At 34.1% G+C, this 18158-nt stretch overlaps 1 protein-coding gene across 1 annotated transcript in view; it reads right to left on the bottom strand.

The window, feature by feature from the left end:
• LG14H8orf34 (linkage group 14 C8orf34 homolog) overlaps nt 1–18158 on the bottom strand; it is a 307880-nt gene that overhangs the window by 62104 nt on the left and 227618 nt on the right. Inside the window, 1 exon segment of the mRNA XM_074318665.1 lies at nt 15434–15510. Coding sequence (XP_074174766.1) covers nt 15434–15510 — 77 coding nt within the window.

Consider the following 18158-nt stretch of genomic DNA (forward strand, 5'->3'; position numbering starts at 1 on the left):
TAAATATAAACCTACCGTATGACTCAACCATCTTACTACTAGGAATCTCCCATGAGAAATGAAAACATATATACACAGAAAGATTTGCATGTGAATGTTCATTGTGTGTTATTTATAATAGTCCAATGTTGGAAACAACCAAATGTCCATCCACTCATGAACTGATTAAAAAAAATGTGGTGTATCCAGCAATGAAATACTACAATTTATGAATATAAGAGACTAAGCTACTAATCATATTACAACATGGATGAACCTCAAAAACATTATGTTAACTGAGAGAGGCCAGACACAAGAGACTACAGGTTGTATAATTCTATTTATATGAAACGCCTAGCATAAGCAAATCTATAGAGAAAGAAAATAGATTAGTGTTTGCCTGGGACGGGGAGTAGAAATTGAGATTAAGTATAAACAGGGCATGAGAAATCTTACTGTTGTGATGATAACGTCCTTATTCAGGATTTTGATGATGGTTGTACAACTCATGATATTTACCAAAAATCACTGAAGTATATACTTGAAATGAGTGAATTTGATGATACATAAATTATACCTCAGTAGAATAAAAACAATCACAATAAGGGGAAATGCAAGGTAAAACAAACAAACAAACAAAAAAACAACAAAAAAATATGCTATTCCTCCTCGTTATCCATTGCGAGTCTGAGTTCAGAAATTCATCATCATACTCGAGGATTGCAAGGACTCCTAACTGAGAATAATCTCTACAATTATTCTCCATTCAAATTTAACCATATCAACCAGCCACCAGGTTATTCCATCTAATATTCCAAAATTAATAGAACACACTCAGAAGTGTCCAGACATCTCTACTGCCTGCAGCCTGGCTGTCAGGATCCACAATCTGTCATTATTTGTACAACTCAATAACAAATCATCTGCTAAACACTGCCATTTCTATGGCCCTTGCAATAAAACCACTCATTCTAAATAAACCCCAAGACTTCTTCACGTCTCTTTCTCACCCAATGTGTTTTATCCCTTCTCATAGTACATAGAAAACCTTCCCAACATTGAAGATTTCCCTCAAGTTTCACTTCCTTCATGAGTTCTTTATTATGTTTTGAAGCCTGCTTTAGTGTTCTGTAGGTTAAGACTATTTGTCTTAATCCTTCATTTTTAACCTTAAACGTAGGTGGTACTGAGCTATAGAAAGCTCGGGAAACAGATTGCCTGGGTTTGAATTATCACTGGACCATGTATAAGTTGTGTTCTTGAGCAAGTCTAATTAACCTTTAATTAATTTACTCATTAACAAAACAGATAATTTGTCATTGATTTGTTGTTAAACTTATGTATCATTCATGAGAACATTTAGAAGAGCAACTGGAACATTGAAAGAAAGCAGTGAGAGTGTCAGTTCTTATTGCAACGGTTATTATTTTTCTACACTGAATTTTAATCTAACTGGTTTCTAGTGAATTCCTTCATTCCCACGACTAAATGACACATTTTGAGAATAGAAATTATACCCATTATGTCTTTCTGTTCTCTACAGCATTAGGCACAATGACTAGACAACTATTTATTGAATTCTTGATTAACTGACCAATTAATTAAAAAACAAAAACAAAGAAAAAACCTAAGGGACAGAGTTTCTGCATCTATGCTGGGTGTTATGGAATTGTTGGTTTCTTTCCAGTTCTGCCTGAATGTCTAGCCCCTTGCGCAGGTCTGTACTAGGACACAACAGTCAGAGAGCCACTGCAACCTGAACAACACAATGTGTCACATCAGCAACAAGTGAAAATAACAGATTTTAATTTCCAGAGACCCATAGTTGGATCATTTACTCGTTCATTCATTCCTTTGTCTACATAATTATGCCCTGGGGTGAAACTAAATTAGACCAGTTTCTAACCTCAGGGAGTTAGAATGTAATAGACAAAGATAGATAAATTAATAATAAAATTCCTTAAAGAATCCCAGCACAGGAGGTTGAGATGGGCATAGGAATGGAGCAACAATCAGGAAACAAAGGAAAGATGCAAAGGGAGTCAGGAAAGAATTTGGAAGGCTAAACACTAAAGACCACAGGGGTTTTCCAGGTGATTCAAGAAGTGAAAAGGAGACTAAGAGAGTTTTCCATGAAGCAGGCATATAGAATATCTAAGTATAAAAGCTTGAAATTAACATTTGTGAGTCCAAAGATGGCAAGTCATTCACAATGGCTGGTGGGGCAAGATACAAGGTAGAGAGAGAATGGCTGGGTCAGATAATTGAGAATCATGTAAACCAAACCAGCAACTACTTTGAATGTTATCCTGCTAGAAACAGTAACATGACCAGATTTTCATTTTGAAAAATCTTAGTTTTGAGTAAAGGGATTGATAGAGTGTAAGACAGAAGGCATAAAGATAATTTTCAAAATAGCTCAGGTGAGAGATGGTGAGGATTCTGAATTAAGGCCAAAACAAGATAAGTTTAAGAATTTCAGCTTTGACATTTTAAGGCTGAAATGCCAAGAGGGCATCCAGTGAATAGGTTCTGTGTTGGTTTATTCTTCTTTGCAGTAGTGGTGATGTTTTGGTTTGGTTTGGTTTGGTATATATAATTCCGAACCTCAGGGAGACATCCAGAAGAGAGAAGTGGACTTAAAGCTAGTAGAAATCATGGGTGTGAATGACATAACTGAGAGAAAGTGTGCAAGATGAAAAGAGAGAAAGAGACAAGAAGTAGTATTGGTAAACACCAAAATTTTAGAGGCAGACAAAGGAAGAGACCTAACAAAGAGGACTCAGATAGATGATCAGAGAGCTAGATAATCAGAAGACAATGGTTTCTCAGAAAACAAAAGAAGCAGGAGCTTCAAGAACAAAGAACTGGTAGTGAACTACACCAATTTTCACAAAAAGATTGAATAAAATGAAGTCCAACAGTTCATTGGATTTGGATATGAAGAAATATTCACTTTTGCAGTGGATTAAAGAATTAGTGAGTGGAAAGGAAGCTGAGTCTCTCCAGGATTTTGACATAAAAGGTGTAAGAGAGAAAGGTGTCTATTTTGCTAATGGTGAAACATGAAATGATTCATGTATTTGTTTGCTATTTGGGAGATGTTGAGAATGTCCATAACCTGGAGGAAATTAGGAAAGAGGGGTTGAAAATAGAGCAGGAAAAAAGAGAAGAGCTGTTTATAGGAAGGAAGGAAGGAAGGAAGGGAGGAAGGGAGGAAGGGTGGGAGGGAGGGAAGGAAGGAAGGAAGGAAGGAAGGAAGGAAGGAAGGAAGGAAGGAAGGAAGGAAGGAAGGAAGAGATGTTAGGTAGTTTGGTTATGCCAAATGTCAAAGTCCTCAATCACTGAGGAATGTGAGTAGTAAATTGATATTGTATCAGATAATATGAATCTCCAAAGAAGAATTTTTATTTAGAGTTGAAAGTGAATGGTCAGTAAATTGCAGTGGAGAACTAGGTTAAACACAACATTGCCTCTTATAACTGGTATGAGAAATTAATGAGTATTTGCATAAAAGGACGAGTGATGAAGAAACATCAGAAAATGGAGGCAGTGATAGATAAAGAGATGGAAGATATGGAGCATTTTCTTTTCTACAAGATTTCAAAATATGAGAGTCTGAAGGACATTCTGCCTTGGGGAGTGCTTTCCAAGCCCGTTTTAGAGGAAAGGACATGTCTTAGAGATGCTGGGACCTCCTGGTTTCTGATGCCAACTTGAGCACAATTCCATTACTTATACTGACACAATAGCCAAAATGCTAATGATAATATCACATCATACTCAAACACCTGATTAGGATGTGCTGTTATTTAATTAAATAAGAGGAGAAATTTCCAGAGATTACAGTTTACTCAGACCCACGTCATCCTATCACCCTCAGCCTAAGCAAGAGAGCCCAGCGAATGGGGAGGTACCCAGTCGAGCTGCAGCTGTCAGGGCAGTTAAAAGCATTGTCATGTTAGCTTTGAAGTACACCCTTATGTTCTATTTAGGACAATGGCCCTTTGAAAAAGGTGGCTAATGAATAACAGAACTCTCAAATATTGTCAATGTGATTTTTTCCTTTTTGAATTCAACCCAATAGATATCCACTGAGCCTCTCCTGCCTGCTCTCAATATTGTGCTAGGTGCTACATAACTCGAGATGAATATGACTCGTACTAGAAATTTTATTTTCTACTTCCTTATATTATTGGTAAAAATATCCTGATGTTGATAATCACAGAATCCATATCATGGAAATCTCTGGACTCAGCAAACACGGGTACAGTAATTCGGCTGATGATTTCTCCAGCTACACTGCCACGAGTTTGCTAAAATTTTAAAGGATATTCAGAACTAGCCTAAAGAAATTCTACTTCTGTGTGACTTGGGGAAACTTATTCTCTCTGAGCTTCTTTTCACATCTTGAAAATGGGAATCACAACCATATTTACAGGATTGTTGAAATAATGTAAAAGCATTTTATAAACTGCAATGTACATATTAATGTTAGTTACTGATTTTTGAAACCCAGCCACAGATCTGTAAAAGACAACGTTTGCCTTGTTACAGTCCCTTTTACTGACTGTGAAAACACATCAAAAGTTGACTATTTATTTGACATTTGCACATCATGGCTGAGTAAAGACTGAAAAACCACAGATAAAATGAATATGTTACGCTTGATTTTCCAATATACAAAAGATGACTTATTAAGTTGCTCTGCTTTCGTTTTATGTCAACAGCTGAAAAAATCCCTAGTCTAAGAAATGGAGAACATTTCTAACAGGAAACCAGTCAACAGTGGAATAAGAAGGTTTTCCTAAATGTTACAGAGGTGGTGTTGAATTGAAGGTTATGAACTAACTTCATTGTGTAGAATCCATTTCCCAGAACAGAATTTAAATAATTAAGCAGTCTCACAAAAAGAGGAACTGGAAATTGGATGTTTTAGAAATTTGGGTTAGAAGTAATATAGTTAAATGCTAATGTCCATTAAAAGTGAAAGTGATAAGATTGGCTTGGGTCAGTCCCCGAGTATAAAACACTTCCTCATGAATTTCCGACAATTTTCATTTATTCATGACTTACTGCATATATGGAGTTTTATCTCTTTTCCTTCTCAACTTGAGGAGTAATTCAAAAATGCAGTCAAAAATTTACTTCAATCTATAAGGACTGAATTTATCAGACAGACTTGCAATTAATTTAATGAATAAGAAATGATAGCTGTGGCTATAATTACATCTAATTTTGTCAGTCTTGAAAATGTGTAATATTCTTTTGCTTAAAGTTTGTTGATATAGGACAATTCTTATTTTCAAGAATCGTATACCCAAAGCTCATCTATAAAGCAGATAACACTGGAACTGCTCCGGTTGGCGGGGAGCAGAGCTCGGAATGATGCTCCCCGAAGCCCAAGGGCATGCACTTTCACCTCCAAAAACAGGTGGAAAACTGGCAACTTGAATCCCAGCGGTGCCCCAGAGTGGACGGCTGTGGCTTTGAAGTACGGCAGAGCTGGGCTCTGTCTTAATCTGTTCAGGCTGCTTTAACAAAATATCATACATTGGGTGGCCTATAAAAATCAGAAATTTATTTCTCACAGTTCTGGAGGCTAGTCAGTCCAAGACCAAGGTATCTACACATTCTGTGTGTTGTCTGGTGAGGGTTCACTTCCTGGTTCATTGACAGTCATTTTCTCACTGTGTCCTCACATGGTGGAAGGGACAAGGAAACTCTCGGGTCCCTTTTATCAGGGCACTAATCCCATTTATGAAGGCTCTGCTCTAATGACCTAATCGTCTCACAGAGGCCCCACCTCTATATGCCATCACATTGGGGACTGGAGGAATAGGTTCAACGTATGAATTTTGAGGGGACACAAACATTCAGTGTATAGCAGGTTCCAACCACACTTCCAACATTAGTTGTAGTTCCTTACCTTCTCTAAGACTTAGTTCCTCCATCTAAAAATGGAGATGAATGTATCTCACAGACTGGTTATATTAATACCATTTTAAACAAGTTACTACAGAAAGGTAAAGCATTTCACATGGTTATAGGCAGGGTCCCTGCTTTCCAGGGGAATACAGTCCAGGAGAATTGCTAGCCATTCTCAACTAGTTTCCCCTTCTTATCACCAATATCTACAGCAGTGAACCTCAAGCAGGAAGGCCTGGTCCCCTAGAGGGGGCTTCTCCAGCATTACCCTCCAGATAGAATTCCTGGGTTGGATGATGATGGGGGCAAATAAGTTCAAACAGAGTAGCACAGAGATGTTAGTTGGTGTGTGTAACTGCCCTGATCCAGGGTTGAAGCAGACAGAGGGCTCTAGAATGGTCCCCAGCTTCCTAGATTAGTTGTCTGGGAGAAAGAGTGGAGGTATTCTATAGGAAGAAGTTTTTGCTGAGGGTTTGGGTGACTGGCCAGAAGAAAGAGAATAAATTGGGAGGTGGAAGATATGTTTGGCATAGAAAAGACTGCAAGCAAAAGTAAGAGTCAGGGAGTGTTCATTCATCCCATGCATCCTACCCAAAATGCAATGCAGTGAGGCAAGCCCATCAAAGCATTACCGATTTCCCCTGAGTTGATCACTAACATGGTCTTTACGTGGTGGAACCACAGGAAGAGACAAGTGTAAGGTTAGGCATCCCTGGCAGAGATAAATAACTTGCACATCTAAGATCTGAGTATTATTCACTCTAATTTTATTGTCCTTGGTTGGCTAGTCCTCCAGGCTAAGGTATTTTTTTCCTTTCCTTCCTGAAGAATAGACTCTATGTGGATATTATTCAACTTCTGTGGTCTCCAAGTAAAGAAGTTTGCTAATTTTTTATTACTTTTTCTTGACATTAGTTGAAATGTGCCTCCTTAGCCGATATACTCTTTATAATTCTTCTTTGATTAAAGGGTCAAAAAAAACCAAACTCCCTTTTATGACATGTGTGCTTTCTTATTGGAATGCAAATACTTTCTTAATAAACATTAAAAAAATCAATGAAATTTTAAAATGATAAGTTCCAGAAATTCAGATTTGTATGAAATACAGGCATCTGATTCATGATTCTTGAGAAATACAAGTAACTTTTTAGAGTTGTGACATTAGAGAGACATTTACTTCTTAATTACTCAGCTTCCTTTTTTCTCAAAAACATTGTGTTAGTTCTGAATCGAAATGTTCCAATATATTGAACAAAATAACTGGAAGGTAAAAGATCAATTCTGTCTCTGCTTTATAATATTCTTGTAAATATTAAGCTTTGTTTTAGAAACTCTGCAAAAATCACTAGATGAAATGTGTTTTTTATATAAGCAAACTAAATAAACTGCAGAAACTGATGAGTAGGTTCCTGTAGTCTGGCTAATTATATACCAATCTTCTCTCAAAAGATCAAACCCTAAAACCTATATTTTTTTAAAAATCAAGAAGTTATGTTTCAGGGCTGTGATAAAGAACGGCTGGTTATTGTACGACAGTTAAATTCTTTGATTCTGAAAAGAAAGAACAGAAGGGAAGGCTTTATCTACTTTACATTAAAACATGTAGAGCTATAATACTAAAACAATAAAAGTATGCAAGTTGACAGAGGCTAACTTTCCACTGCCCAGATGGTAGAGAGGTTAAATGAGCAGACCCTGGATTTGGGCCACATTGAGTGGGTGTAATCCTGGCTCCTTGGTTTACAAACTGAGGGACCCAAGGTAAGTTATCAAATCTCCCTATATCTTAGTCTCCCATGTATAAACTGCATAATAATTAAGATTTTTTTGGCAAAGAATAAAGGATAATGTTTGTAAAGTACCTGGCAAAAATTAATACTAAATAAATATTAGTTGTGACATTATTATCTCTAGTAAATTAAGATAAAAAGAAAAAAATTCAAACTAATATGAAGGGATGAAGTCTCAAAGACAAATGACAGTAACAGACTTTACTTGAGAACATATTAAGTTAGATCCTTACTTCACAATAACCACCAAAATAAACTCAAAATTGATTAGAGAATTTAAGGGAAAAATGTAAAAAACTTTTAGGTAAATATTTACCTAATATTGTGAGGGAGGAAGCTATGACTGAAAGGAATAAAGAAATCAGGTAAAGTATAGTTTCAGTATAATAGAAAGAACTATCATAAACAACATTAAAAGGCAAGAAAAAACTTACTAAAAATATTTATCACAAATATGAAATGACACAAGTCATTATTTTTGATGCATAATAAATACTCACAAGTCAATAGGGAAAAAAAATCACCCCAAAAGAAATATATCCAATGGCAAAGCAAAAACAATTCATAACAGAAATACATGAACCTAATAAATACACGTAAAAATTGTCCATTAGTAATGAAAAAATACATGTAAACAATGAAATCCAACTTTAAGGACCAATCAGTATGATACATTAACTGTGAATGTTTTATTTATTCATTTATATATTTTCAGAGAATCCTTAATTCTGGTAAGAGTTTGGGAGATTCCCGGTGAAAGTGGAAAATGGACTTTTTCTGATATGTATTAAGAAGTTTAAAATAGTTCACACTCTTTGACCCTCTTTGGAATCTAGCCTAAGGAAAACACTGAGACACTGACGATGATTTTCTACACAGTTGTCTTCAAAGCATTACTTCTATGCCTCAAATCTCAGAAGCCATGTAAAGCAGTGTTTCCCAACAGAACAAACATAGAAAATAATATTTGTACAACACATCGTGGGGCTTGGAATAGGCTGTTTCTACCAGAATGGGACCCAAACCAGTCACCCTGAGGGTGGCAATGCCTGGATCCCAGAACATCTGTCACCAATTCATGACCATCAATAACCTGGGACAAACGAGTTGGGAAAATCCAACCTAAAAATCTCACTTTAATTCAAATATGGCAACTCTGTATTATGGTTTGACACTAAAATTAACGTCTTAAAATTTAAAAACATAAGAGGATATTTGGTTTAATAGATACTAAAACTGATAAGACTTCAATATGTAGATATTAAAATTAGGTTTACAAAGAATTTTAAGTGAAACTGTTGTCATTGTTATTTAAAGTCAAGAAAATCAGAATGTAAAGCTGCTTATGGACTATTGTCCAAAATTTAAATTACAATATGACATATTTACAGACATACATGCATTAAAAAATGGAGAAATAAGACAAAATGTGAAAATTCATTTTTATGTTATGGGTTTTGGATTTTGAATTATATTCTTTATTGAATTTTCAAAACTTTTGTAATAAATACCGTTATATATAATAAGAAAAATTAACAAATTTGGAATAAAGAAAACTATAACAGAGGTAATAAGTTACACCAAATTGTAGTTTAAATATTTTATTAACATTTGGAAATCCCCGCAAATCTATGACTCATGGAAAAGGGAAAACAGAATTAAACATCTTAAAAAGAGATGGTCGTTCAATATGACTCCAACAGTCAATATCCTATCAAACATAGTCCCTAAAATAATTTTTTTTCCTAATGCTCTTTTAATATGTATTACATTAAGTCAATATAATATCAGGAATATATATTTTTTCAGTTTGAATCAGTACACTCCTGAGACTCAGACTTTACATATGTGACCACTTCTCATACTACGGGGCCTGACAATTAAGTTTGCGAACTTGTTGCAATGATGTTGCTCACCTTTTTTGATATCAGAGAAATTATTCATTATGAATTTGTACCAACTGGACAAACAGTTAACTAAGTTTACTATGTGGAAGTGCTGAAAAGGCTGCATGAAAAAGTTAGCTGACCTGAACTTTTCGCCAACAATTCATGGCTTTTGCATCACGACAATGCACCAGCTCACACGGCACTGTCTGTGAGGGAGTTATTAACCAGTAAACAAATAACTGTATTGGAACACCCTCCTTACTCACCTGATCTGGCCCCCAATGACTTCTTTCTTTACCTAAAGACAAAGGAAATATTGAAAGGAAGACATTTTGATGACATTCAGGACATCAAGGGTAATACGACAGCTCTGATGGCCATTCCAGAAAAAGAGTTCCAAAATGGCTTTGAAGGGTGGACTAGGCACTGGCATTGGTGCATAGCTTCCCAAAGGGAGTACTTCAAAGGTGACCTAGTGATATTCAGCAATGCGGTATATAGTTTTTTTTCTAGGATGAGGTCGCAAACTGAATTGTCAGAACCATACATAAATGTCATCTTGATTAACGTGATTGAGAGGGAATGGAAGCCCATAAATGGTTAAGCTTCTGTAGGAAAGCACCTTGTAGCCAATCATTTTTATGTTATCTGTGCAGTTTGCTTAGCTGAAGAAGAAGATAAGCATGGGAGGAAAAACCTTTCTGTGGGGGTCTTAATGTTTTTCCATCCCCACCAAGGGACTAAATATTAAATTAATGTATGTCACACACAAATAGGCCATTCCAGCATACACCCTGCAAAGATCATAATCACTACACAAACATAATCCATATTGTTTTTCTTCCTGTTCAGTCTATTTACATACCAAATGAAATTTGCAGTAGCTGGCAACCATGTTTAATAAAGAAGTAGCAAAAGCCTCAAAATGCTGAAAATGTCATAATAGATTTTCTTTTCGCCCATCATATTTATATGAATTAATGGACTCCACATGAGTTGGGATATCAGGACATTGATAGCACGCTGTCAGACATCTTCTTGGTATTATTTCCTTAAAAACTCACTGTACTTTTTCTACATCAATGCATATTAGGCCACCCTTCCTTCCAATCATCTTAAATATAAAATGTAGAATTTAACTGATCCCAAAGAATAATGTCATAAACCTACTAGTGGAGAAACAGTGAAATTATGTAAAGAGACTGATTAATTACAAAAGCTACAATCAATGATTTAATATTCATGATGTTACACTCAATCACTTTAAGCCATCTTTTTTATGCAAATACAACATTTAGAAGTTACAACTTAAAAATTCATAGCAGTTTTAAAAAATAATATTTGCATGGGTTTGTGCAAATATTTCCATCCTCAATGTGTTAGAAATCAACAGACCTAAAATGTCCAAAGGAAAAAATCTCATGAGACTCCAAAATTTGATTAGATAACTTGCCTACTATCATGTTTCCTTGAAAATAAGACCTAGCCAGACAATCAGCTCTAATGCGTCTTTTGGAGCAAAAATTAATATAAGACCTGGTCTTATATTATATTATACGAGACCCAGTATTATATTATATTATATTATATTATATTATATTATATTATATTATATTATATTATATTATATGAGACTGGGTCTTATATTATATTATATAAAACCAGGTCTTATATTATATAAAACCAGGTTTATATTATATTATATTATATTAGACCCGGTCTTATATGATAGTAAAATAAGATCGGATCTTATATTAATTTTTGCTCCAAAAGACGCATTAGAGATGATTGTCTGGCTAGGTCTTATTTTCAGGGAAACATGGCACTACTATTATTCTAATTAATTGTATATATCTCCTCAAATAGATAAAACTCTTCAGAAAAAAATGTACAAAAAATATAACTTTCGGTAAATCTGGGGCATTTTAAGAAACTTTTCCCCATAGAAGTACTTCTTTTAATTTTTCTTCTACTTTAAGAAATGATGACCAGTTACACAGAGTCTTAGGGGAGTTAGCTTATGTTGGGCTGGTCAGTACTGACCAATGAATAAAATAAATAAGAGATTCACAAAGGGAAAAAAAAGTCAGTAAGAGATTGAATGTCAAATGTCTTTCTTAATTATCTTTTCATCTTCCCATTATGCTCGTATGTTTGTTTAATATAAAAGAGAATTTCTTCAATTAAGAATGCCATAGGGATTGTAAAATTAAAGCATCATTGGTATTAACATAGAAGAATTCGTAGCTGGAGCACTGTCCGTACAACTGGGAGAAGGTTTAATAAGGTAATCATATCCTTTATATCAGGGGTGTTGAAGAAGAGAAGAAATGGAAGAATAGCATCCTTGGGCTTTTTTTTTTTTTTTAATATATATTTCTAGACAACAAAGACTTGTTTTTCAAAAAAATCAGTGATGCTAAGTCTTTATGAATCATCAGTCTAAAAAATACGTACTACATTTATGAACTAAAAGGTTGTAATCAATATCTTCTGCATGGCATTTTCTTTCTAAGATTTTCCTTTCGTTGGTTCATTTTTAATAAATAGATTTATCTGACAAATCCAGCTTTAATCTTCACAAGCTCTGGACATGCTAAGAGACTTTCCAGAACACAGAAGGAGGAGAGGGGAGAGGGAAATTCCAAAAGAATGAGTTGCTTTTAGGAGACAATAAAAACATAAATCTAAATGTTACTTTTACCTCCCTCAAATATTCATGAAATAGTCACAGAATATTTTAACACAGGTGAAACCACTGGTAAAAGGTTTCCAAGAGTCTGTTACCCACTAATTCATATCCAATATCCAACATGAAAAGTTAGCAAATAGAAACAGCATGTATTGAAATTACTCTAAATGGTTTTCAACATTTGTGACGTGTTTATATTTTTGTAAGATATGACTCAAAATTTGCTTTGAAGTAGTTTGTATTTCTTATGGTACTAAAGAAACAAGTTCTGTATTGTTCCAATTCTCTATTCATATCTATATAAAGCCATAAGTTTCTACTTCATTTACCAAAAATACAATTCTAAGAAATACAGAAGTGTGTTTAGGGAAATTTGTATCTAAAATATCATCAATCTGACATAATATATATTTTTAAATCCATATTTTCTTCATAATAAAAGCAGCTACCATCTAGAAATTATGTTCAAGATCCTGATATTAGTTTATCCATGTATTGTTTATATTCTACATATTTCCAAAAAGAATTAAATGGTTAATTTGACATTAAATAGAATTGTAGAATTTTCAAGAATTCAAAATCTAATCAGTGATAAATGAAAACAAGTAAAATTGACTTAAAACAAATTTTTGCACTAGGAAAGCACTATGTGAGCACTGTGAAAAAAGAGCAAAAATCTTCGAGAACCAGTGTGTAATCACTCAGGAAAAATTAGATCAAAAAAATCTAATTTCTTCCCCCCACCCCACGACATTGGGTTGTTAGGTATTATTAAGTAAGCCAAATACTATGAAAAGGATATAACTTGATTTTATAAAGTGGTTAGAAAAGGAATCTAACTGTATCCTTTTAAATATGAGGGAGATATATGGGCTTGGTGCAATTCACAGCTGATGAAACAAATCTTTGCAATAAGTGATTAATGATAGCTTATCAGAGCCTAAATGATGACATGTTTTTATCATCATGAGATTATGGAGACACTGAAGTTAATAAATGTCAGAAAGTTCCTGTAAAAAAAGTTAATAAAACCCCAGGTTATAATCCAAAGATAAGATTTGCATCCAGTACATACCCCATTATGCTCTCTGATGTGGGAACGTTATTTGGAACCCTGGGTTTGGTTGTGGCATAACCCACATTTAATAGGGAACTTGACAAACAAGGATGTGTTCAGAGAAGGCATCAAAGGTGCTGAAATCTTACACAATGTAAGAATTGGTTGAAAAAACGGTTGTGTTTGGGCTGAATAAAATAGTCTCAAATGGCACATGCCAACTACTTCTAATACCTGGAGATCTTTAAGAGGAAGAAGGTTTAGATTAAGGCTATAACCAAAGAAGTAGAACTAAGACCAATGGTTACAAGCAGCTGCGAGGAATACAAGAAAATGTCTAACAAATAGGAGCAAATTTCTAAAAGAAACAGGAAAGCACTAGAAACATCAAGAATGCGTAGTAAAAGGGAAATTGACTCGTGCCCACTCCTAACCTCATCTCACTTTTAGCTTTGGGACCCTGGTCCTGTTACTAAGCTTCTCTGACTTTCTGTTTGCTTATCTATAAAATGCATATCCTTACATTGGATAAAAGTGGGACAGGAGCTCAGGATACTGAGGTAAAGGAGAGGAAAGGCTAAACTAGATGGCCACCATGGTTCTTTCTAAGGTCCTACCACTTAATACTATAGGAAAATATAATATTTTTTCATCTTGAGATGAGAAATTAGTGATAAAAAATTCATTCATTCAACATATTCATTCATTCGACGTATTGTGTGTCTACTATGTGTAGATACTTTTCCAGGGATACAAAAATGAAGAAAAAAAGCACAACAATTCTTGCTCACATAGACCTGACATCATGTGAAAGGAGATGGACCATAAATAAAGCAAGTAAATGACATCGTATAGTAGAAGGTCATAAGTACTGTATAGAAAAATAAAGAAAATAAATTTGAAGTTTTAAACAGGGTCAGGGAAGAGTCAATGAGAAAGTAACATATAAACAAAGTTACATTAATTTCACCAGTAATTTTTAATTTTATTACGACATCCATTGGAAAAATGGGGTGTCCTCAACCAAATCGTGTGATCCAAATGACGTTCCCAATAATGTAACATCATCAGAGACTGTTATGGGCTGAACTGTGCGCCCCCCTCTGCCCCCAAGTTCGTATGTTGACATCCTAACCTTCCGTTGTCCAGAATGTGACTGTATTTGGAGACAGCGTTTTTTAAAGAGTAAGTTAAATGAGATCTTTAGGACGGGTCCTAATCCAACATGACCGGTGTGCTTAAAAGAAGAGATTGGGACACAGACATGGAGGGATGACGATGTGAAGATATAGGGGGAAGACAAGAGACCTCAGAAGAAATCAAGCCTGCTGACACTTAGAGCTCTGCTTTTTGCCTCCAGAATTGTGAGACAATACATTTCTGTTGATTAAGACACCCAGTCAGTGGTGCTTTATTACGACGGCCATAGAAAACTAATATAGATAATATTGTAGTATATAAACCTTCTCTAAATATTAAGTTTAGGATAATGCAAGATTGCACAGTCATTTTTATAGCAACTCAATCTTTTATAAACTTTACATTTAGAATTTATATCTAGATTTCAATTTTTCTGTCAGCATTATATTGCACTGAAAATCTTAAACCTACTACTGGTTTTCTCCCAATATACTCTATGGAAGAGATTTAGGTTAACAAAAATATTATGAGGATTTCACAACTAATAACAGCATACTTACATGTAAGCTTTCAAGACACGCAAAACATTTATTTTTCTATCAATATATGTATAGTTAAACTTATTGGAGTTTAGGATGGCAACTCAAAATCTTGTAGACTGTTCATGTGCAAAAACAAACAGGTAATAACACCAGAATTTAGCTTTTCACACCTCATTCAAATCTGAGTCCCTAATTGCTGAAAGAGTTTTTGCCTTTCTGTATACGTATAATCAAGCTGACCACCTACTGATATAAACGCCCTGTATGACTGGGGAAACACTGCACACACATTTAAAATAGTCTTTAAATAAAAGAATATTGTTTCCTATTCCTTTCTATATCTTTTATATTTTCCTATTAGTGAAGTAAATTACTTTTAGAGATTGAAAAAAATATAAGTAAATTAATGTACTTACAGGTCCTGTTAATTTAGATGCTTTCTCAAATTCTCCACCCTCTTCCATTAGTACTTCTTCAGTCCGAGGTAAAGAAGCTATTTTTAAAAAGGAATGAACAAATTACAGTCACATACTGCTTATTAACTCTCTGATACGTAATCCTGTCATGAGAAGGATATTAAACTGGGCTGAACTGGTTCTTGAAAAATCATACTGTTTGTGAGTTAAAATAGAGTGTAAAATGCTATTTATTTCAGACAACCTATGAAAAATGTTAAGAATTTTTATAGAAGGACACAATGAAGTTAGGCAATGTACACGAGCTGCTGCCATCTTGGATAGAGCAAACTTAGCATATTATTCAGCTAACTGTTGGAACTTATATTGGATGTTCTTTTTCTGGTTTGTAATTTTATATTTCTTTGTTTTATCCATCAACTGTCTTCTTTTATCTTTCTTGGCCACACAATTTAAGTACTGTTTGTGTTTTCTCTTTTAAACAGGATGGAAAATTCTGGAGAATGGTGCACATTGTTAAATGATGGAAACTTTTCCATTTTAATGTATCAAGCAAGAAGTTGTGATTACTTAGCTTAGGTAGACTGAGGAGTAAATGAGTAGTGACATTCAAATATGTGAATAAAATGATGGTAACCTTTTCCATATATCTGCTGAGTTAAATTAATTATAACAACGAGGATTTATATAGAATTCTGCAATAAGAATAGATAAATAAAGCATCTAGAAATAGTCTGTGCTTTAATACCTTCTATTCAAATAAAAATATCAGTTAAGAGAAAGGCATCTTAACCTAGTGGGGATTTTTAAAATAGGTTTCTTATATTTATTAATACTTGAAAGGGCCAAATAAATCCCTAACAATCTTCCTTCAGATTGATGTAAATATGGAGACAGATTCTCCTATTGCATAAAATGTGCGCCCTAGGAAGACAACAAGAGCATTAAATCCTTGAAGCCCTAATGGCCACCCAAGACCAGGAAGTCGATGGAAAGCTTAGCATAAATCCATAATCATAGCATTTGAATCATGGACCTCCCTCTATCTCCGATAATTCAGAATTTTACATTCAAGAAGAAAAGTCACTAAACCTAAAGGCACATAGTTTATCTAGATGTAAATGTAGATTTCATTTCAGAACATGGAATTCTTTCCACCATAAAACTGACTTTGGGCAAACCACATATATTCTCAACTTGTAAATAAATTTAAACTCTTTACCTACCACCACCCTTCCAAAAAGAACATAGACATTTAAAAGAAGCAAATTTTTGTTGACAAAATCAGTATAGATGATGAGAATTACACCAAGTTCAAAAATATTAATCTATTTTCACAGAACACCTGAACCCCTATTTACTAAAACCCAGCTGTAAGGGTGACAATAGATAGATTCTGTAAATTAGCATGTATAAATTAGCATAATTCAAGTCATCTGAGACTGAATTATATTCTCCTGAACTGTGAGCAAATACTAGTACAATTGTAGTATTCACTCAGTATTTTCCATTTTATTTGTGTGCTGAAATTTTTACTCGAGTAGAATATTGACTTAGTAAAGAAATAATACTGAAATGTCCTATTCTACATTACAAAGCAAACCATTTCATATACAGGAGAAGAACACCCATCCTCTTAGTGGATTTGCTGAATTTTTAAGACTAGAAATACTATATTTTAGCTGAGTTTTCAAGTTCTTCTCAGTGAGCATTACATGATTTTAAAGAGGTATTGTCATTCTGTTTGATTTTTCATACATGCATTAATCAGTTCATTTAGCCATTTATTTGCATATTTATTTATTCATTTATTCAACAAATACTATATGTCAGGCACTCTACTAAGTGCTTTGAAAATAAGTTAAGCAAAATAATTTTTCCTGATTCTCTTTTACATTCTGTTCTGTTCTTATTTTGGTTGAATTCTTCCTGATTATTTGTACCGTATCTACTGCGATCTAAAATATAATAAATTCCATTCAGCATAGTGTAAAAGTCTTGCCAGAATATTTCCAAACTTACATATCTAACCATATTAAAAACTGTTAATTTGAAAGGACTCTGCTAACTACTTCAAATCTAGTGACAGATATCAATCTAACATGCTAGTAGGGACAATAGATATCATGAAAATAAAAACTTTGTGTTTCATGCTTGGAATTCCATTTTTAAAGGTATTTTAGCACATTATTTATGAACAATAATTGGGTGTGTATGTATAAATTATTTCACCCTGTCTACTGTGAGCAATTTCTTGCATCAATATATGATTTTCAAAATACAGTCATTGAATTCTTTGAGTGCTTTGTTTTGCTTTTTTAATCACACAGAGGGGAAAATGAGTCTCTGAATTGATCAAATATTAGAGTTTATTTTGTCTCTTCTTTTTAGAGAAGAAGAAACAGAAGCATAGAAAGATAAAATAATTTTGTCAAAAATCTAAGTCTCTGGCAGCACTTGAACTAGAAACATGCTTCTGTTGCTGATTGGGCCATGCTGGTAGAAACTAGAAATCTGCAGAGTTTATTATAATGTTTAGCTTTATCCACTTTTTTCCTGCCATTATTTTAACTTTTGCTGTTTGTGGCGCCATAGGCTTTTTATGCACAAAATTACACCTATTCATAGAAATATTTATGTGTATTGAGCCAAACTCAGTGTGGATGCACAGCAGACATAAAAATCACATTAGCACTTTTGAATAATACCAATAATATTGAATTAT

Source organism: Rhinolophus sinicus, linkage group LG14 (genome assembly GCF_036562045.2).
Source record: "Rhinolophus sinicus isolate RSC01 linkage group LG14, ASM3656204v1, whole genome shotgun sequence".
NCBI classification, from domain to species: Eukaryota; Metazoa; Chordata; class Mammalia; order Chiroptera; family Rhinolophidae; genus Rhinolophus; species Rhinolophus sinicus.